Source organism: Cryptococcus neoformans, chromosome 11 (assembly GCF_000149245.1).
Source record: "Cryptococcus neoformans var. grubii H99 chromosome 11, complete sequence".
In the NCBI taxonomy this organism is placed as follows: Eukaryota; Fungi; Basidiomycota; class Tremellomycetes; order Tremellales; family Cryptococcaceae; genus Cryptococcus; species Cryptococcus neoformans.
Genome location: NC_026755.1, coordinates 1,391,145 through 1,411,161, shown reverse-complemented (window position 1 = coordinate 1,411,161; position 20,017 = coordinate 1,391,145). Strand labels below are relative to the sequence as shown.

Below are 20,017 nucleotides of genomic sequence, written 5' to 3'. Positions count from 1 at the left end.
TTATTGTGGCATAGTATTTGTTCCGAATGGCGTGTCGCGTCCCACCAATACGTAAAGACGTCGAGCCGATATCACCAATCGATGTCGATATGAAATCGAACAACGAGAGATTGTATACCTATTACAACGGCATTTCAACTGTCATTATTCGCCCATACGGTTATACAGAACATTAATCGTATAAGAACAGCTCCTCCGCTTCCCCCGATCAAATCCACCCTCATTGAAGAAACAACCGCCGCGACTCACCACTCGGCCATCCGACGTGTAACAACATTCTCCAGCACATAAGAGGGTCATTGCCATTCCGACATCTCTCGTATCCGAGGATTAGCTGGCATGTCATCCACAGACCTAGACATAACTCCCTCAGGTGCGTTTGCCGGAGGCGTAGGGGCAGGGAAAGCCGAGGATGAGCAGGGAAAAGAAACGTTTGCTTGTACATTTCCCGGATGTTTCCAGGTAATTCATCTATCGCTTTGCATGTTGCCAATCCGAATGGAAAAGTGTGGATACCCATTAGATATAGATCTATAGTCGCGTGGAATACCTCAAGCGGCATCTAAGAAAACGTTCGTACCACTTATTACTAAGCCCATATAATTGTACGTCTGGTGGACTTGCTCACATGCCTTTCTCCTACAGATGAAAACGACAGACCTTTCCCATGTAAAGATTGCCGCAAGACCTTTACTCGAAGGTAAGCTGGTTATCCCCTTTCCATTCGTTGTCTTGGTACCTGCCAATCGTAATCAGCACGCATTTACAAAATGGGTCTCCTTCCCGCCATCGTCGCCACTCTTCTTCTGTATATGCTGACTTATCTCCAGCGATGTTCTCCTACGTCACCATCGTCGCTGTCATCCCATTCCACCTCCTGTCGATATTTCAAGCGATTCAACCCTATCTAACAATGCTCAAGGAAATATGCTTACCAATTCTTCTAGAATTGAAGCCCATGAGGCCTCACCATCCCGTGAAGGGCCGCGTAAGCCTGGAAGACATAGAACGACAAAAGGCGAAAGAGCTCTTACTCAATTTGATCCTATTTTAAGGAATGATTATGATGATAAGTACAACAGCAGGAACCATCCTGGTGCTTGCCGTAGCAGTGGTACCGTTGGCAGTCATCTGAACTACTCTCCTCAACTCTTGCCATCAAGCAGCGAAAATCGAACCAACCTTGCTCTAGACGATTCAAATCAATTTGATGAAGCTCCGGCTCTTTTTAATATAGCATATGCTACTGGGATTGCCACCAACAACGTAGAGCCACAAGAGCAGAGTGGGTTACATTTATGGGGAGACGATCCAGCCATGAACCTCATCATGGCGGCTGCTGCTGGCGGCGATAATAATTCGTCTAATCATGGCGGATCCGATCCATCCGCTGTTGGAGCTCAGCCTCATTCTGTTGCTTCCACTTCTGAGGACTCTTGTGAATCGATTTCCAGCCTTGTCGGTTCTGAATCAGGGTTACCAGGTGAAGGGAATGTTGACTCGAGGTTGCCAGATCTCGAAGTTTTCAATCCTACCACCTGGCCGTCGGGGATAGGAACACAAGGAGGGACAAACATGATGGATGTCGGGCGTGATAGTTTTAGCTGGGTAGGTGGCCGTTCTCTTCCATAAGATGTAAGAAGTACTGAATATACTAACAATCGATGCATGCTATGATTCAATCACCCAAGGGCACCTCTCTCCCAGCAGTATCTCATCACTCACCTTCTATCAGTTACAGGCTGCCAAGTCATTCGTCTAATTCCATTACAAAATCTAGATCTCAAAGTAACGTTCACGGTAGAAGTCAACAATTGCAATCTCAAGATGTCCTTCAAATCCTCCACCAGATTGCCGTGTATGATGTCCCACAAATAGCCGCTAATCCTAACCCCGAACGGCCCCTTCTTCGCGTTGCCCATGCCGAACTTGCAGACCGATTAGGCAATGGAATTGATCCCAGGAGTCGATTTTACCTTCCGACCGATAGGTTCAACGGAGGCTACCAGATTCCTCATTGGGCGCTTCCACCTCTTCGAACGCTCTCTTTAATGGCCTGTCGTACTTTCCATACCATCCTCAACCACTTCCCAATTGTTCATCTTCCTACGTTCCAGCTTATTGACACCTCTCCTTGTTTGGCATTTGCCATCTGCACCGTTGGTGGTATCCGAACTGGCAACTCTTCTATTCATGACCATCATCTATGGGAACCTCCCACAGGCAACGGTCGACCTGATCCAAGAAAAGTAACATCTCTTGATGGGCCAGTCTTACCTGATCAAAGCTGGGAAAGTCTCTACGAGAAGAACTGGTATCACGAAAACGGATCTGTCCGAGTCAATGAAGTCCCAAGCTGGAAAAACGCACCGACTGTGAGGAATGAGAAGATTAATATGCTTGTCAAATCATTCTACCTTGCAAGGGGCATGTTGATGACAGAATTTAATGTGACTTTGCTTCAGGCTTTGATCTTATATCATACCCCCAATTTCTTGAGTGAAGACGAAAGGGAACGAGCGCCATCCAACATGTTTACGGGTACAATCGTCAATGTAAGCTCTTCGTCCCAAGCGTGAGCAGCTGTAGGAACTAGGCTGATATATCTCAGGTGTCCCGTCGAATTGGATTCTTCACTCCTGAAAACGATCACTTCACTCCAATCATACGTCTTCCAGATGAACCCTACACACCTAATGAGCTTGAAAGATGTTGGAGAGAATGGATCCAGCTCGAGAGCGTTCGCCGGACCGCTTATTTAGTCTACCAGCTTGACACTATCTCAGCCCTCGAGGCAAATATCCCATGCCTTTTATCTCCCTATGAGCTCGCATATATTCCCCTACCTGCTCCTGACACGCTGTGGAAGGCACCCGATGCGGAAACTTGGCTAGAGACTGTGAAGGGCTATAGACCAATGACGCTAGACGAGGCTATGCGCCGGACTTTCTTTCTTCCTATCTCCGGCAAATTCGACCAGATGCACGAAAAATCTGATAAGGAAGCCTTTCAACTCCTCCGTGAAAGTAATTACGGTCCATTCGCTCGTATCGCGTTGATGATCACCCTTCTCCGAGGTATCATCGATATTGGTGAAGGTAAACGTGATCGAGGGGATTGGAGGGATTTGACGGACCTGTGGGTGGGGGATACCTTTTTCAAACCTGGGAAGATGATGTTGGATCAATATGGTATAAACATGGGGTTAATAACGAGGAAGCGTTTGAAAGACATGTTTAGGTTGGCTCTGCAAACAGTAAGTCACTCCGTTCGCGCGGCTTGCAAAAGTTGATTGAGACGCTAATCAAAAGTATAGTGGAGAGAAGATTGGGATTACGATAACCTTTGCGCCCCTGCGCCGATGACAACTTCGAACGACAGGAATACGATGACTCATCCAGAAAACAGCTGGTCAGAGGGATCGCTGGATGCTACTGAGGAAGAAGAGATGCCCAAGAAGACGATGAACTATTGCGAAGGTGAGTCTACGCTTTACCACTTTTCTAGCTATTCTAACATGAGCTACATGCGTAGATGCTCTTCCTCTGTACTGGCTTGCGCAAACTCTTCGGAATCTTCTCGATTCCAACTCAAGTCAATCCGCTGGCACAAACATCTTCAGCAGCTTGCGTTATAACGATATGCTTAAAGCAGCTCGTACATTTGTGCGAACGGGTGAAGGCTTGTCCACCGGAGCAAGCAATCCCTCCGACTCTTTTGGAATTAGAAGAGACGATAGAAACCACACCGGCGGACATACAAAGATCGAGACTACTCACGATATTCCCAAAACTCGTTCCATGTCTCATCGCAATACCGCCAGCCTTCCTATACCCATTCCACTCATCTCATCGCCCTTCAGGAAGAGAAAGGGCAGGTTTAACCCTACTGACACGACCAGCACGTCGGCCCATATGAATGATGGGTCGTTTGGTGGGTTCATGCACATGACAGGCGTAGGCTCGGTGGGAATAGGGATGCCCGTGGGGTTGCAAACGAGTCGCTATGGATCTGGATCCAACTCAGTGCCGGATGTGTTGGGTTCTGATGGTGTGAGGCAAGGGTGAGATGGCATTGTTTGTGGCAATGTAGGGAAGGCGAATACGCGGATGGCAGACAATATATTCGGCGAAATAGCCCGAGTTCATGGATGTTGAACAGCGTAATGTAGACGTTGCGCTGAAGAAGAGTCTTTAACTTCTCTAGAGGTTTGTAAATTAGGAGAAACATCGTTTATGTATATCACACTAGCTGTAAAGAATTCTTGATATCATTCTTAATACTGAAGGCTGATGATCAACCAGTCATTCAGTTAATAATCCAATGAGATCTGCCTGCCTTTTTCTTCGTTCCACTAATCTCGTAAGGGCCGTCAAACTCTCTTGTATGAATGAAAAAAGAGCCTGGTTTATATTCATTGAGCCTTCGTCACCATTAATTGGCCTGTTCCAATTGGAGTACATATACATGTATATCTTGGTTACCCCATCAGTAAGCCGCCCATCCGGAAACCCTTCCTTGGCAATCAAGTCTCGTGACAACAAAGTGAAAAAAGTGGAGGAATATAGTGGAGGTCGGTGGAGGATGGTGGAGGATGGTGGAGGGTAGAGGTGGAGGAGGGATGTTGAGTGATATTCAAACTCATAATTTCGTTAACAATTTCTTGGTCTTTGGGTCTGAGTACCGTGTTCAGAAATGGCCTCTTATCTCTTAACCGGAGAAAATCTAGGGTTCATCAGCAATAAGCTTACTTCCCTCCGCCTCTCGCCATCTCCTCCGACGATACTCTTTGTTTGCCCACCCTCGGGCCCAACCCTCACGAATGAACGATGACGCACTTACCGTATTGCTTGGATCTCGTACCCAGCAGTAGGAGAGGTACCCCGGATATCCTGGCTCGTCCAATGCCGAGTTCGGAAGGCGGTTAGAAAAAAACAGGACACGATACAAGAAACGTTGTCCGTAGTCTATATTTTTGGTGAAAGTGAATATTTACTACGGGCAGAGAGTGAGAGCGAAGACCGAACGACCCTAGAAAATGCCATATATGGTATGCATAGTTTACATACTTCAAGTTCACAACTCGACTTTAGTAGTCGACGACGACATTGTATAAATTCAGCGTCTCCGAGCTTTTCTACCTAGCCATTCTCCTCCTTTGCGTGCTGCAGACTGACTCAAACTGCTTACTTGGACATCGTACACCCTCCAAACAAGTATTTTTGCCTTAGTGAGCTCATGGATGATAATAATAAGGCATTGTCGTAAGTGGGCTCTGTTGAAGATATAAGATTACATGACTGACTTGCGAACACAGCTTACACGTCGCTTTTTATAGCCCAATTCCTAGCCTCTAACTGGCCTAGATAACTATACCTTCCTCGTGCTTCCTCATCAACAAATTTGTGAAGATCAGCGGACAAGATGTTATTCACGCAACCCATTACTTCTCTCTTCTACCTCCTTCAGTTGCTCGCCTTAGTAAATAGTCTACCACTTGACTATAATACACCATTCACAGGCCCTTTAAGAGCCCGTAAACTCGCTCAAACCTCTCCTGAAGGATTGATCGAAAAATCTATCTCTCCCATGCTTGTAATCAGGGAGATCGAGCTTTCTTCATCTTTCGGTCCTCTCGAAGCTTTTTCATCAGGACTTGAGAACGGAGTTCAAGAGCTTTCCTTTACTTCTGTTTCTCATTCGCCATCTTCCTCACATCTTCCCACCAATACCATCAACAAGGTCAGCTCAACCTCCTTCCCCTCTTCATCATCTCCAAAAGGTGAAGCTCTGGGTGATAGCGCTAAAGATATCATCGAGCCCCCCGAATTCACCGATAACCAGCCTCTGCCTGCATTGGAAAATTCCTCCACCTCTCGTTTCAGCTCCAACCTTAACATCTCTCCTCATCATGCCCAAACCAACAGTGGAATGTCCAGAAGTCTGAGTGCCTTCCTGGAATTCGTTGTAATAACCCTCATCGGTATCGCTATCGCCTGTTGCAGCATCCCTCTACTCATGTGTATCGCTCCTTTCGTTAGGCGAGGAGCTAGAAGGTCTTCCACCACCTCGTCAGACGAATTGGTCGGCAAGGGAGGGAACCAGAGCATGATCTCAATGTACAGTTCCATGTTCTCTTCACGATTTGCCCTCGATTTTCCTTCAAATGGATCGTGGCGATCTGACTCCTCAACCGCCTCAACTATCGATATTGGATCGCATAAAAGCGAACATTCCACCCACGATATTGGGCAAGGGTATGGCGATAGAGGACGTGGGTTAGGGATCGAGGGGTCCCAATAGGTGGTGTAAACATCGCAAGGAAGGACATAATTACCTATACATAAGTTGGTTTGGACCTTCACAATATCTTCTCATTTGGTTGGGCACTGGTTCGTTGATGGCTTCACCTTGTTGATACGTAGGTGGAAGGTGCAGCCTTCCGAAACCATTTTTACCTGTTGCGAACCGATAGTATCCGAAAGCTGTAGCAATAGTTAATCATTCAAAGGACAATGCAATATTAGTAGTGAGTTGTGACGTATATGTGAAATAAGTAACGTATTATGGTCTTTCATGTGCACGCACAGAAGATGTTTCAGCAGGCAATAAGGCACTAGAATTGACGCTGTCAACGAACAATTCCCAACTCTTCAGTGTATCTAACTCGCCTTCCGTTCATATGTAACAGGTTATACGTCCTGCAGAGAGCAACCAATGAGAAAGGCAAGAAGCTCCCCATTCCCGATGAAACGAGCTGCGCGTTCGCACACAATCTAGAAGATCTAACCTCCCTCCCCTGCGCCCATGATAGCTTTACATACAAGGGCCACAAAATCATCATGAGATATGATCGACGCTAGTTGGGGCCATAAACAGGTCTGAACAGCCGATCAGACCATAAGAAACCATAACATTGCACATGTTATGAATCATCCCCGACTGTGTGTGAAAGGGATAGCGAGTAGTAAGTAATCATCCGCTGCAAATAAATAAACATAATAAAGCGAGCGAGTCCTTCCGTCTACCGCTGTTGGCAAAGGAGGTAAAGGGAAACGTCGCGCGGGCTGACGGGAGGAAGAAGAAGGCAGGATCAACTCTCAATTCACAACATCCTGAATGCTCATAATCATTGTGTCTAATACATCCTTACCTACATTATACCTCTATACGTAGTTCCTTGCTGTGAACTATGTTACGAGATGAGAGCGGCAGCAGTTTTGATCATCGGATATTGAGGTCAGGCAATCTGTCGGCGGATGATCTATATATTTAACGCGTGGGCGCTAATAATGACATTGATGCACGGACATTTTAATCGATCATATGTCGTCGATCAAAATCTAAGAGTTCGGAGCTGCCCAAAGTGGAACATTTTGAGGTCTTTATGTCGCCAATTTGAGGGTGGTGAAGCTGCGACGCATGTGGTAACGGTATGTCCGTATGCGCAAAAAATAGGAAAATGGGGCGTATCACGTCTCATATATATATCCAAGCACTTTTCGGCCTTCCAGAATGAGCCTGCTGCCCGTGACTGAAGCCAAGCGCACCGTTCTTGCACACGATCAGGCAATTCCACTTTTTCGCTGCTCGACGTTTGAGAGGACAGTGGTTATAGCGATTGTACCACTGCTGTGGGGTCATCCATCAAAACGACACCTTCAGCATACCGTCTCACATCAAAGTGCAGATCCCCTTATTTCATCTAAGCAAAAGACGATAACGACGGAGCTTCTGTGGTAAAACGGCCCGTCATTTAGGCCAAACAATGAGGAGGGACAATAGTAGACCTCCTGCCAACTTGCTCTGGTTTGTTCGTTCAGCTTACTCACTGTTTTGTGCTCACCCTTATAAATCCATTACATCCTTTATCGCATCATTGAATCTGCGCCCCACTTTAACGCACTCAACGAATAGTGGTTTCACCGATGACAATTGCACCTGTCAGTCCACTTGCCCCTGCAAAGACGCCCGCTCCTGCAGAACGCGATGTTGTTATCGTATACCACCCGGTTTATCGGATAGCTCCTATAGATTATGGCGGCAAGCAGCCAAACTGCCAGTGGGTCGACTGATATACGTGGGGTGAGTGCAAGTGATGCTGGGAAGGATGGACAAGGGAAACCAAGTTCGATTAGGTTCACGAAGATGGTGACATACAGAGCAGAGGAGCACGAGAAGTTTGAAGGCGAGTGTTGCGTGGTGATGTAGCTTGACGTATGGTTTTGTCGAGTAGTTTAAATCGGGCCTGCGGCTGGTATGGCTATCTTCTTGGCTAGACGCAATACAGACAGTTTGTGCCTGGAATGACTACAAACATTTACACGAGATGATCTTCTTACCTTCAATTGACGTTAAAAAAGCCTTAGGGCGAAATACTAAATACCAGTTTTAGCTTTTTTTTTATTATTAATTCAACGGTTGAGCTCACGCGTTCTCTTCCTTATTCAGGTACAAGAGGGACAAATGTGAAAGTTTGTTAAACGACAGAGGTATATAACGTTTAAGAGCCAATATTCGAAACCATTGTCAAGTTGAGATTGAGTAGTAGCAGCATTTGCAAGGAGAGCTTGCCTGATATCCCTTTACTAGCACCTCTTACTAGAATTCAGTAATCGACGCTGGTAATGTTGTGCTTGCGCCTTGTGTGGATTCTCCCGTTAGCACTGAACTCCTTGAAATGAGTTGACTTTTTGAACCAATTCATACACTTCTATAGTAACGCCCTCTCCTATATCTAAGCAAGATCTAAAAGGTTCTCCCTTTCAATCATCATGGCGTTTTGACTTTTCTTTTGAACTACTTCTTATCGTATCACGACCCCCTTCTTTCTTTTTCCTTTTCTCGTGTTCTTCTTTTCTTCGTTATGGAGTGTATGTAAGAACCAGTTGGGTATATATGCTGAACATGCATAAGAGTAATGGGTACAGATGTTTTCTTTGGGGGGAGGGGGGGGAAATGAGATAAATGATACGTTATGGTGCGGTTGATTGACTGATTATCTGTAAGGACGGCTTTCAGCTCTATCTCCCCACGTCCTTACAAAAACTCACTTGGTATCCCTGGAATCTTTCTAAGTCCGACAAGGATCCACACAAATAATCCCTGCGCTCTCATTCCACGCATACCCCCATCCAGCCAACGCACTCTTCACACTCGCTCCCAATCTAATCTTACCTGCTCCTCGTTTTTCATCTTGCGTACCCACATGTTTCTCCTCTCCGACTACCACATACGCCAGACCCCTAAATCTTTCCCTCTCTAATTCGGCAAGGAACTGACCTAAAATATCGGCGGCTTCGTTGCCATGCAAAGTGTGCAAGTCAAGGAGGGCCTCCGTGCGTTCTTCAGAAGACAGGGATGACGCATTGGCGCTAGGTGGGAGACGAGAGATACTGGCGACACCGAGGATGACACCCAGACCGCCGGCACACGCCTTGCCCCTCTGAGACCTGTCGGCGGGATCATCGCTCCACCCAGTAGGCCTTTCCTTCACTGCCTCCATAGCTTCCGCCTGTCTCTCTTTGACCAAGCCTTGCGCCGCCTCGGCAGCTTCATTCAACATTCTCTGATTAAGCGCCTTGCCTTCACGTGAGAATCGTTTGGCGGCCGCGCCATCCCCACGGCGGAAGGCATCAGCCGCACGAGCAAGACAAGCGTTTCGAGCGTGGCCGAGACGGATAGAGGTGGAGCGTGAGGCGAGGTATTGCTCGTTTGCAGCAGTACCGGTTTTGAGGGTGGGTAAGAGGGTAGGAGGGCGGAGCTTTATACGCATGGATGGACGAGGGAGAGCAGGAACCGGAGAAATTGAAGGGTCGGATAGATAGTCTTGAGAATGAGCTGCTTGGGCTTGTGTTGAAGGGAAATCTCGAGGGGGAGCAGGAGCGGCGCGTTTGATCGCGTTCGCGAACCTGTTTCTCGATGGATCAAACCTTGGGGCTCTGGCGGATCGAGCTGTTGCGAGGTCGGGGAACTCTTCGGGGGGCTGATGCCAGTTGCCGGGGGAATCGGGACGGGCGTACTCGTCTTGAGAAAATTCCACCCGGGACATGGCCGTTTGGAGCGCGGATACGTCAAGATTGTTCGGGAAATTGTGGAGAAATCTTTCAACAGATCAGCGATGATAAATAACCAGAGTGTAAATTTACTCACTCGCAATTCGGTCCCTTGGCACAATGCCCTCTCAACCAGAACCTACACATCGCCCGATCGAGATCATGACTAAACCTACAATCCGATCTCCTACACTCTCCGGCAAGGAAATATCTACACATCTTTCCCCCATTCGCTCCCCCTGGAGATCTTGTCCCTCCCATCGCACTTATATCGCTCCTTAACGTCCTACTGCTTGCCGTCGGGAAATACCCGTCTCTTCCTCCTCGGCCCATTCCAATATGCGGACGGGGGCTTGACACTCGCTGAGGGGTAGACGCCCCGCTTCTCGGGTTGGTGTATGCTGCCACAAGCATGGACATGGCAGCCTCAAAGTCGTATCCTGATCTGTGCAAGGCATCCTCCAGCTCGGGCCGGGGAACAGAAGTGAACACGCTGCAAAGGACGTCGAGCGGGGTCATACCAGAGCCGGTCTCGGTGGTGGACTCGTCTAGCACGTCGGATGTTCCAAGGTTGGATGAAGAATACGAGGTGGAAGTATCGGACATGGCGATATTGGGAGTGTACTCGCCTGCATTGGCGTTAAGCGCGGGACCAAGTGGGGCACCGAAAAAGTAAGGGTTAAAGGGTTTGGAATCCGCCTTGAGAGAGGTATCGTGGTGATGTAACTTGGGCAGACCTTTCCCGAATGGCGAAAACTCATCATCATCATCGTCTTCCGGTACGATACTTTTGCTCGCTGCAGCCCGTTGAGCAGGGGACGAGAACAAGTCTGGCATCTTGACCGGTGTCCGCTGCGGCGTCCCGACAGGAGAATGGAACGGACTTTGTTGATCACTAAAGAGCGGCGAAGCGATTGCAAGATTTGAGCCTGTACGCGTCATGCTGGGCGCACCGATTGCGCCAAATGGCGAACCTGCACGAGGCGGTTGGTCAGCAGAGGGTGCATCGCGCCACGCGTCGCTCGGGATAAACCCGGGAGCAGAGGCATTCATACCTGATACAACTCTAGCAGATGGGTTAAATGTGGATGCTTTGGCATTGAGCATACGAGGAGAAGCAAGTGGCGACGGGGCAGGACTGTATCCGGAGGAGGAAGCTGGCTTCGGAGGCACGGTGGCAGAAGAATGGGACGGGATTGGTGGTACCGGAGAGTGAGTGCGGCTGAGCGGAGTACGGGAGCGGAAGGAGGGAACTCTGGTCGGCGTGAATGGCCGGGAACCTATGCCAGGTGAAGCCCTTGCTCGGGTGGGGGTCAGATGGGGGGCATATGGGAGACCTTCAATGTCGTCTAAAAATGTGATTAGAGCCTGAAGCCACCTTCTCTGTTCTTCACTCACCTCGTCGCTTATGCATGCAATCGAGACATACTTGGTCCATCAGCAGATCGTCCTGTGGAATGATCAGCCCCTTCCTTCTTGCTATAGATACAAAAACAGTACCTTGCCCAGCTCGCCCATATACGGCTTCAAAGTTCCCTTTATCTCCTCCTCCTGATCATTATCAAGCAACTCTACAATCTTTTTCACCAGCTCTTCTTTTTCAGCCGTCGTTGCTTTCCGGGCCGTTCCATAATCGCTCCTCGTTACTCCCGTCTCCTGGCTACTCTTCGTCACCCCACTTGCACCGCTCGTCGAAGCAGCTTCTGACCCGCTTTGGGACACGTTTGACACGTTCCCATGATGATCATCATCACTGTCACTGCCGTCCGACCCGCCTGAAGAGGACACGCTGAGTGGGTGTTGGGAAAGGGCTGAGCGTGGAGGTGGGAAATGGACGTTGTTGAGAAGGGAATGGATGTAGTGTGCGAGGTGTGGGTGGGCCGTGAGGGTGGCTGGGGGCGTGGGGGTCGGTGCTTGAGAAGGAGTATCGAAGTCGTCTGCGGTAGTAAGGAGGGCGGAATGTTTCCGAGGGGAGGGCGCCTTTATTGTGTTTTCCATGATGGGCTTCCAAGGAGCTTATCCTAAGATCTTTAAGAAATTCGAGGCCGATGTTCCAAAAAGAGATTTGATGCGACACTTCGTACAGCTCGTTAATCACTTCCTATGACGACGACAGCGGAGAGCAGCGCGGATTCCCCACGTGGCTCATCGGAATACCTCGGATATGTCCGCGCTAGGACCTCCTGAACCCTCCATGCAACAACGAACACCACAGGTGGACGACTTCATCAACACAACAACGTGAGTTTCTGCAGTGATAAGGACAGATATCGAAGACCAAACGACTGAGATGGTGGGTTGACCGAAACTTTGAGCAATGGACGCAGGCAGGCCTAGCCTTGTTGAGACTAAATGGGATTTGTGTTGAGGAGCCGAGGCATATGTCGCAACGAAGGGACATCGAGAATGACACAGTTAGTTGAAAGACGAAGGTTAGTTGGAAGATTACGAAGATTAGTTGAATGATCATGACATTTGGGAAGTTGTGAGGATTTGTGTAAGCATTTTAGGGAACTGGCGTGACGTTGGACGGAAGTTAAGAACACATAGAGATAGAAGATGGGAACGAACACAGTGTTACCTCATACTCAGTAAGTATAAACGGTTGCGAGTGAGGAAACGAAGAAGGAAACCCAAGAGCAACGAGCAATACGCATGAGCGACAACGAGCAGCAGGTGCATGGGTCGGTATTATAGCAGCATCATCATGAACGGACATGTCGGCGACGCTTTTATTAGCAGGAAAGACGGAAGTGCCTAATGACCGGCGTTCAGAAATCTGGCGTGCCTTACAGCCAAATCAAGCGAGTCAAATGGCTGGGAAAAGTTTATTTAAGTTAATCTAATCCGCCTCCGCTAATTTCCCCTCCTATACAAAATAAGGAAACGGAAATAAAATAAGATTAGCCGCGACAGGAAATAAGGTAAGGAAAAATAAGGAAATTGATATTGAAACGTACTACTATGAGTCTTCTTGTTTCCGTCGTCCACATAAACATCACACAATATCTGCTACTTCCACTATCCGATCTATACGAAGAAACCGTTCCTCTTTAAGACGTGCCTCGTCAATCATCATGCTCACCAGAGCAGGAAGGGAGAAAACCTGGAGTTAATCGATGTGGTGGGCCACTCCGCCTCTTACCTCCACCTCCACTTCAACCTCCACTATTCGGCTTGATCTCCACCGTCAGATGACTCCTTCTTTCCGTTCTCATTCTTCTCCTCACTTACACGCACCTGACCTCCACCATCTTCCCCTTCCGTATACTTTCACCCCTTCTCATCTCCACCTGAGATCAGCAACCCGGGGAAATCCCACAGGCCGGTTCCTAGGAATGCCGGTCCAGTCGGACGTCGTACTATCTTTATGTTTACACGCGAATGACGATGACCTCGAGTTTGTCTGCATCATTTCTATTTTGACCTATGAGCTTCCCTGGCCAATAGAATTGAAGGAAACAAAAGATATCCTATTGCGGATAGTAATGTAAAGAGGGAAAAAGGAAACGAAGAACGAAAGCGGAATATACCTTTTTCGTGCTTGGCATGCGTATTCAGTGACTCTGGTCATCACATCAAAGTCGTTCCGCTCCCTGCCTCCTGCTCACGATCTACCTACAGCTCATATATATCCGCAGTGATGTTCAGTCCATGGCTCCTCATATATTAATTTCCATCAGAGCAAAAGAGTGTTGCTAATCCATACGCTGTCGTGGATCAAATCAAGGAGCGCTGATGTTGGACTTGAAGCAATGGCGGTTTTGGCCTATACAAGCGGCGTGGATCATTTTGGTGGTAATAATCTTCTTGACAGAAGCCGATTGTAAGCATGATTAAGCATGATTAGAGTGCGGTGCGTGGATGGAAACTTATCACTGTTCCAGGTCGATCTCCTCATCCTGCTCCTCTCCGGAAGATAACGACAACTACATCTCATCTAGCCATCCTACCCAGGAGAGCCAACAGTGGAATTAACCCTCGTTATATCACGGCTCTTCCTCCTCCTCCTTCCACTCTCAAACATTCAGACAGTATCGTCCTCTCTTTGGATCTCCCTGAGCTACTACCGTTTGAGCTGAAGCTGTTGGTCAAACCCTCGAAACACATCTTCCACCCAGACGCTCAAAGTGTCTACTATAATGGTCAGAAAGGGATGACCGAAAGGCTTAGAGAGGAAGATTGGAGGCTATATACAGGAGAAGTTGTCCACCCAAGCTATATCGACAGATTTGCAGCTCTTCATGTCGCTGAAGCTCATCAGCCAGTCTCTGAAAGAAGTCATATCCTTGGTTCAGCAAGCGTCATGGTTCATGACCCCGGCAATCTGTATGGGCAAGGCGCTATCTGGGAAGGATCATTTTCCGTTAATGGTGAATTGTATAATGTGATGACCAAAGATAACTACCAGAGGGTCAAAACAAAAAAGGACATTGATGTTGAGAGTGCTGGGCAAATGGTCGTCTTTCGACAAAGTGACGCCTCGCATGAAGCAGAGACCACAGCTGTACCTCTGTGCTCTCATGACTCGTTGGAATACAATGGCCTGTCAAACCCAATTCACAATACTTCTTCCGCTTCCGATTCATCCTCGTACCCTTTCCTTGACACTCTTAATCCTTTATGGAAGAAAAGTGATATAGGGGGAGAATCGACGAATTCCTCCAACTTCATCAACTCTATCAATAATACAGATGGCTGTCCCAATACCCAGCAGATTGTCTACATGGGCGTCGCACTTGATTGCAATTATGTTGCTGCGTATGGCTCTGCTGAACGTGCCCGAATTCAAACACTGAATAACTGGAATCAAATATCATCCCTGTACCAATCGACATTCAATATCTCTCTCGGTCTGATTGAGATCCAGGTACAGGACATGGCTTGTCCAGAAACTGCGGTCGAAGGGGAAGAATGGAATGTCGGCTGCGACCACAATATATCCCTGAACCAGAGATTGAATGAATTTAGTGGTTGGAGAGGTCAAAGGGGAGATGATGGTGCAGGATTGTGGCATTTGATGACAGCTTGCCCTACAGAGTCGGAAGTCGGTGTGGCATGGCTTGGGACACTATGCAGGACTGACAGTACGGCTCAAGCTGGTGATACGGTGTCAGGTACTGGAGTCAGCACTGCAACTAAAACCGAGTGGAGTCTGATTGCTCATGAGATTGGACATGGGTGAGCCTTTTGGAAGCTTGAGGGTATATTCGCTTACAGATACTGATAGCTTTGGTGCCATTCATGATTGCACGTCTGGCTGTTCTCTCTCTGGTCCTTGTTGCCCTTTCACAACGACGACTTGTAATGCCAACGGCCGACATATCATGAACCCTACGACCTCTAGTACCGAACATTTTTTCTCCGGGTGTACCGTAGGAAATGTGTGCAACAATGTTGGGAATAGAAGAATATCAACAAGCTGTATACAAACGCCTGGCGTTAGGACTGTAATAAGCCTCCAGCAATGTGGAAGTGAGTTATTTCGTTCGTTTAATTCGGGTCCAGACTAATGTGTTTAGACGGTATTGTGGAGGATGGGGAAGACTGTGATCCAGGAGCCAATACGACCTCTCCTTGCTGCGATGCTTCCAGTAAGTCTTAAACCAGTTCGTCGTCCCTCAATTAGCTAAGCTCTTGTAGCCTGCAAGTTCTTATCCGGGGCGGTCTGTGATCCGTCGAGCTCGGTATGCTGCACTGCCTCCTGCCAATATGCTTCTGCGAACACCATCTGCCGGGCCGCTGTCCACGGTATCTGTGATTACCCAGAGTACTGTGACGGCTTGTCGCCCCATTGTCCAGAAGATAGGACGGCAAGTGATGGGACGAGCTGCGGCAATGATGGACTGAGATGTGCCAATGGGACGTGCACCAGTTTGGACAGGCAATGTAGTATGGCCGGACAAAGTATGGGGCTAAGCGAGGCTTGCGGAAAGAAGAACGATAGGAGCTGTATGGTGAACTGTAGGGACCCAACTTCAATGTGAGACAAAAGCCTTTTCCCTTGAATAACATGCGCTGATTAGTCGGTCGGGATATAGTAACAATTGCGTTGAGTTAAAGACTGCCCTAGTTGATGGGTCACCATGCGGTAGGTTGATAACTCCTTAAGGTGGGCACATAAATCTAGCTGATCGTATCAGGCTATGCGGGCCACTGTTATAACGCAACTTGCCATTCCGGACCATGGCAAGATACCGCTGCATCGTGGTATCGACAGAACCTTCGGATCTCAATCCCAGTGACCGTTGTTGTTGCTATAGTCGTCTTGGCGATCCTTTTCACCATTATTGGCTATATCTGCCATTCTTGTATCCGTCGCCGGCGTGCTTCCCAGATCATCCAGTTCCCTTCAACCGGTGATAGCCCGATTCCCACCCCATCTTCTGCACGTAAAATGTCTCCTAGCGTATCCCAAGTCAGGCACAGTCCAATCCTATGGGGTTCTTCAGGCTCAGAAAGTTTGGGAGAAACGTCGGCTGCCGAATTTGGTCGAAGGGATAGCGATTACGAGTCCACCGAAATGGAGCAGCCTCCCCTTACACAAGTCGATCCATACACCCCATCATTGCCTCGAGAATATGATAGCAATAATTATGAGGCACAATCTGTAAGCCCTGACCGAGGAGGGGTAGGGTTGCATGGCTGGGTGGACGACAAACAATGGAACGGTCGGGATTACGGCCGGACAGAGACGTACGGAAGATTTTAAACGCATTGTAAGCTTAATTCTGGTCGCCAGACTAATAGGTCACGAAGAACATATTGTATAAAAGGTTGTATCGTCCATGCGACTTAGTAGCCATAGAACGAGTCCAAGTTATGGGTTGTTTAGCGAACTGAAATGTATTTGATATTGGATCGTTGTCGGGGGCGAAGAGATAAGGTCATCGCAAAACTGGAATAAGTAGTACCAAGGGCCTTTTTTACTTTCACTAGCCTCCATTCATGGCTGCCTCCCAATTTGTTACGACTCGTCCCCAACAAGGTCCGGCCTTGGAGACGAGATAGAAAGCCGTAGTTTAACTAAGCAATGAGATATATGTATGATATACCTCTTGACACTTGTCTGTTGGCGTATGGTATAGGACAGAGGTATATTCGCTTGGGAAGATCAGGCAAGCTTATATACTAGTGGAGTAAGTTTATGTCGAAGGTGGTGCAAGGTAAGACGAGAGCGAGCACTGGGAGCTCGAGGACCTTTCGCAAAGTAACTTATGAAATATTGATCTTCGAGGGGAAGAAGATCAAGATCGAGGACAGAGCTCCCCTTTATATACTTCTACAGAAATCTATTTATATCCCTTGAGGCCCAGCTGGAGGTCCAGCTGGAGGCCCAGTTCTTATCTCGGAGGTCCAGCTGGAGGTTCAGTTGGAGGTCCAGCTGGAGGTTCAGCTGGAGGTCCAGTTCTTTTCTCGGAGGTCCAGCTGGACCTTCTTATCTGCAACAATCTTGCTTTCCTTCATTACGTAACTCTCTCCTATGATCTCTTATTTCTTCTACTTCGTGCAGGCTCGTGACAATCGCCCCTCCTTCTAAAGACGGTCGCTCCGTCGTGCCGTCTGTGGCTCGATCTGATGTGGGCTTGTAACTGAAATCTAGCTGAAATCTAACTGAAATCTTGGTGAATCTCTGAAACGAATGTCTATGAACTGGTCGTAAATATTTTTTCTATGCTATGATCTATCGAGAACGAAAAACTGTGGTTGGGGAGTCAAAATCTAGGAACCGTCGAGTAATAGTGGGGGTGTCTGTTATCGCCCAAAAATTGTGTTATCGGTCATATGCGAAGATAAGAGCGCATTTTTGGATTGGGGATGTGCGCTGTGGGTCCATTGGAAGTCCAGCTGGAGGTCCAACTGGAGGTCCAACTGGAGGTCCAACTGGATGAACGGCGGTTATGGGGGAGACGGGAGTGGGAGGATTCTCGAGATATAAAAAGATGGGGATTTGGTGCAGGATCACCGAAGTTTCTCTATCCCCCAACAAAATCTTGTCTGCCTATTCATCTTTGATCTTTCCTTCATGCTTGAATCTACGTTTCAGCCTAGCCCGATGGTTAACAGTTGGTGTCTTGATGACCCATATGGGATTATTCGACAGTTCTGTGCAGAGAATGCGTCGATAGGTGATAATACAGCTGATTTGATAACGGATAATGGCGTATCGGTGGTTGCCGCATCTGCAGGGTCACCGAGTTGTTCTGACAACTCCGTTGGGATTTTCTTTGATCAAGTATGTGTGGTAATGTTGACAACGTGTTTGTAATGTGCTGACATTGAGTTTTGAATAGGATTTCGCCTTCCCATCTATGGGATGGGCCACCGAGATGTACGATAGTAGAGTACCAATGGAGGCAGCGGGTGATAATATTCACTCGACTTTACTTTCTCGACCTGTGGATCCGCGAGTGCCACGTTTGCAGGGTGCTGAACTATTCTTTGGTGCTCATGTGGAGGGAACTGTCTCGTCTGAAATGGTTGAGGTGAGGGAGGAGGCAGTGGATGAGGGATATGAGCAGCGGCACTTGGTGAGGAGAAATGCTTTGGTTTGTGTGCGACCCGATTGAAGAGCTAATGGCGTAAGGAGGCACTGCGCAGGGAGCAGAGGAGGCGTAGGGTTGAGGAGCGCCAGAGGGCACCAGTGGTTTCACCTTGTGACCAATGTCGTGGGGTGGGTGCTGAATGTCGGGCCCTCTCATTATTCTCGACTTGTGGACGGTGCACGGTGAAGGGTGTGCGGTGCTCACACAATGCCAGCGGGGGTAGGGGTTCGGATGTTGTGAGTGTTAGGTCGGGGGTTGAAAATGTACGAGCTGATGGGTAGGGTAGATAAGAGATTGGGGGGTTTCGTCGCCTATCTCGAGCGCGAGGTGAATGGCGCAGTGGCTTGTTTGTAAGACATGGAGATTTACGTGCTCATGGAGGAGGAGGTGCTGGAAGTCCAAAGGCAAGAGATGAGGGGGAGGTTTCGGGAGGAGTTGCTGGTGGCATTGGGTATGTCGCGCAAGAGGAAGCGTGATGACGGGGAGGACTCGTCCGAGGAGTAGGACCCGTGTGATGGTTCGGTTTTCCGTTCTTCTCTTAATCTAGGTGTGTTTTCCATTGATTCGTCTTTCTTCTTCCGATCCAAAACAAAAGCAAGATCTATAAAACTACGATAGATATATCTAACTAACACTAACTCTTAGAGGGCTTTGTTGTTCGGTCTGTCTTAACTTTGATCTGTTGGTAGATTGTTCTTTCTTTCTCTTTTCTTTTGACCATAATTTCAATAAACATCAAATAAAGTGGCTGTTACTATGAACTTGATTTCCTATAATCGGTGTGTTGATTTGTACTGATCAACAATCTCTGAAGCATTTTCTAGAGCGGTTTCGGGTTCCCAACTGTTGTGTTCGGCACTGTAGCCGAGCCACTTGATAAGGAATTGGCGGCGTTTTCGGTGAAATCGATGATCAAGGATACACTCGACTTCATATTCTAGGTCACCTTCGACTTCGATAGGTGATGGTGCGACTTGTGTTCGTCCTGGTATCTCATTCTCAATATATTTCTCGAGTAACTGGACGTGAAAGACGTCGTGGATGCGCATTGATTTCGGCAAATCAAGGCGATACGCATGGGAAGAAACGCGCGCGATAATGGTGTAGGGACCAAGATAGCGGTGATCTAATTTCTTGGTGGGTCTTTTTGTTTTGATATTACGGGCAGATAGCCAGACTTTGTTACCAACGGTATATTCGGGAAGCGGGGCACGGTGCTTATCAAACTGTAGTGCTGCACTCTCTTGTGCTTTGGACATTTCGATCTGGAGGTGTTCATGGAGCTTGCTTAAGTCGGTGATGGAGGCTCTGGCAGGTGGGCTGAAAATAGGGGCGTTGTCGTCGGGAGTGAACGATGCCCGGGGATGGTACCCTTTGTTGGCAAAGAAGGGGGACATGGTAGTGGACGAATGGGGC

The 20,017-nt window shown here is 48.1% G+C and overlaps 5 protein-coding genes and 2 non-coding genes; 5 read left to right on the top strand and 2 right to left on the bottom strand.

Annotated features, from left to right (window-relative positions):
• Positions 1 to 89: 89 nt before the first annotated feature.
• Positions 90 to 4,335, top strand: CNAG_01972. Of its 2 annotated transcripts, XM_012197490.1 has the most exons (8): positions 90 to 572; positions 646 to 700; positions 831 to 1,608; positions 1,692 to 2,555; positions 2,612 to 3,256; positions 3,317 to 3,479; positions 3,535 to 4,253; positions 4,305 to 4,335. In XM_012197490.1, the coding sequence occupies exons 3-7, from the start codon at positions 928 to 930 to the stop codon at positions 4,065 to 4,067; spliced, it is 2,886 nt and encodes a 961-aa protein (XP_012052880.1). In that variant the 5' UTR covers positions 90 to 572; positions 646 to 700; positions 831 to 927; the 3' UTR covers positions 4,068 to 4,253; positions 4,305 to 4,335. The 2 variants fall into 2 exon arrangements, with proteins under 2 accessions (XP_012052880.1, XP_012052881.1); XM_012197491.1 differs by lacking the exon at positions 4,305 to 4,335 and having other exon boundaries at positions 757 to 1,608; positions 3,535 to 4,258.
• A 1,025-nt stretch (positions 4,336 to 5,360) lies between these two features.
• On the top strand, positions 5,361 to 6,511 carry CNAG_01971 (hypothetical protein). The gene has a single exon (XM_012197489.1). It carries the CDS (start codon positions 5,425 to 5,427, stop codon positions 6,301 to 6,303), a length of 879 nt encoding a protein of 292 aa, XP_012052879.1. The 5' UTR covers positions 5,361 to 5,424; the 3' UTR covers positions 6,304 to 6,511.
• A 427-nt stretch (positions 6,512 to 6,938) lies between these two features.
• On the bottom strand, positions 6,939 to 8,331 carry CNAG_13038. Its single transcript, XR_001046302.1, has one exon. It is a non-coding gene; the product is annotated as a hypothetical RNA (non-coding RNA).
• A 350-nt stretch (positions 8,332 to 8,681) lies between these two features.
• Positions 8,682 to 12,515, bottom strand: CNAG_01970 (hypothetical protein). XM_012197129.1 has 5 exons: positions 11,556 to 12,515; positions 11,454 to 11,505; positions 10,153 to 11,404; positions 9,054 to 10,103; positions 8,682 to 9,002 (listed from the first exon to the last, which is right to left on the bottom strand). Exons 1-4 carry the CDS (start codon positions 12,051 to 12,053, stop codon positions 9,074 to 9,076), a joined length of 2,832 nt encoding a protein of 943 aa, XP_012052519.1. The 5' UTR covers positions 12,054 to 12,515; the 3' UTR covers positions 8,682 to 9,002; positions 9,054 to 9,073.
• CNAG_13037 lies at positions 12,320 to 12,843 on the top strand. XR_001046301.1 has 1 exon: positions 12,320 to 12,843. It is a non-coding gene; the product is annotated as a hypothetical RNA (non-coding RNA).
• A 185-nt stretch (positions 12,844 to 13,028) lies between these two features.
• On the top strand, positions 13,029 to 17,225 carry CNAG_01969 (zinc metalloprotease). XM_012197128.1 has 7 exons: positions 13,029 to 13,881; positions 13,943 to 15,236; positions 15,286 to 15,530; positions 15,578 to 15,649; positions 15,699 to 16,038; positions 16,097 to 16,146; positions 16,199 to 17,225. The coding sequence occupies exons 1-7, from the start codon at positions 13,794 to 13,796 to the stop codon at positions 16,765 to 16,767; spliced, it is 2,658 nt and encodes an 885-aa protein (XP_012052518.1). The 5' UTR covers positions 13,029 to 13,793; the 3' UTR covers positions 16,768 to 17,225.
• Positions 17,226 to 18,081: 856 nt separating this feature from the next.
• Positions 18,082 to 18,891, top strand: CNAG_01968 (hypothetical protein; the record flags this gene model as incomplete). Its single annotated transcript, XM_012197488.1, has 5 exons — positions 18,082 to 18,291; positions 18,350 to 18,608; positions 18,657 to 18,729; positions 18,816 to 18,837; positions 18,883 to 18,891. The coding sequence occupies 5 exons, from the start codon at positions 18,082 to 18,084 to the stop codon at positions 18,889 to 18,891; spliced, it is 573 nt and encodes a 190-aa protein (XP_012052878.1).
• Positions 18,892 to 20,017: the final 1,126 nt, after the last annotated feature.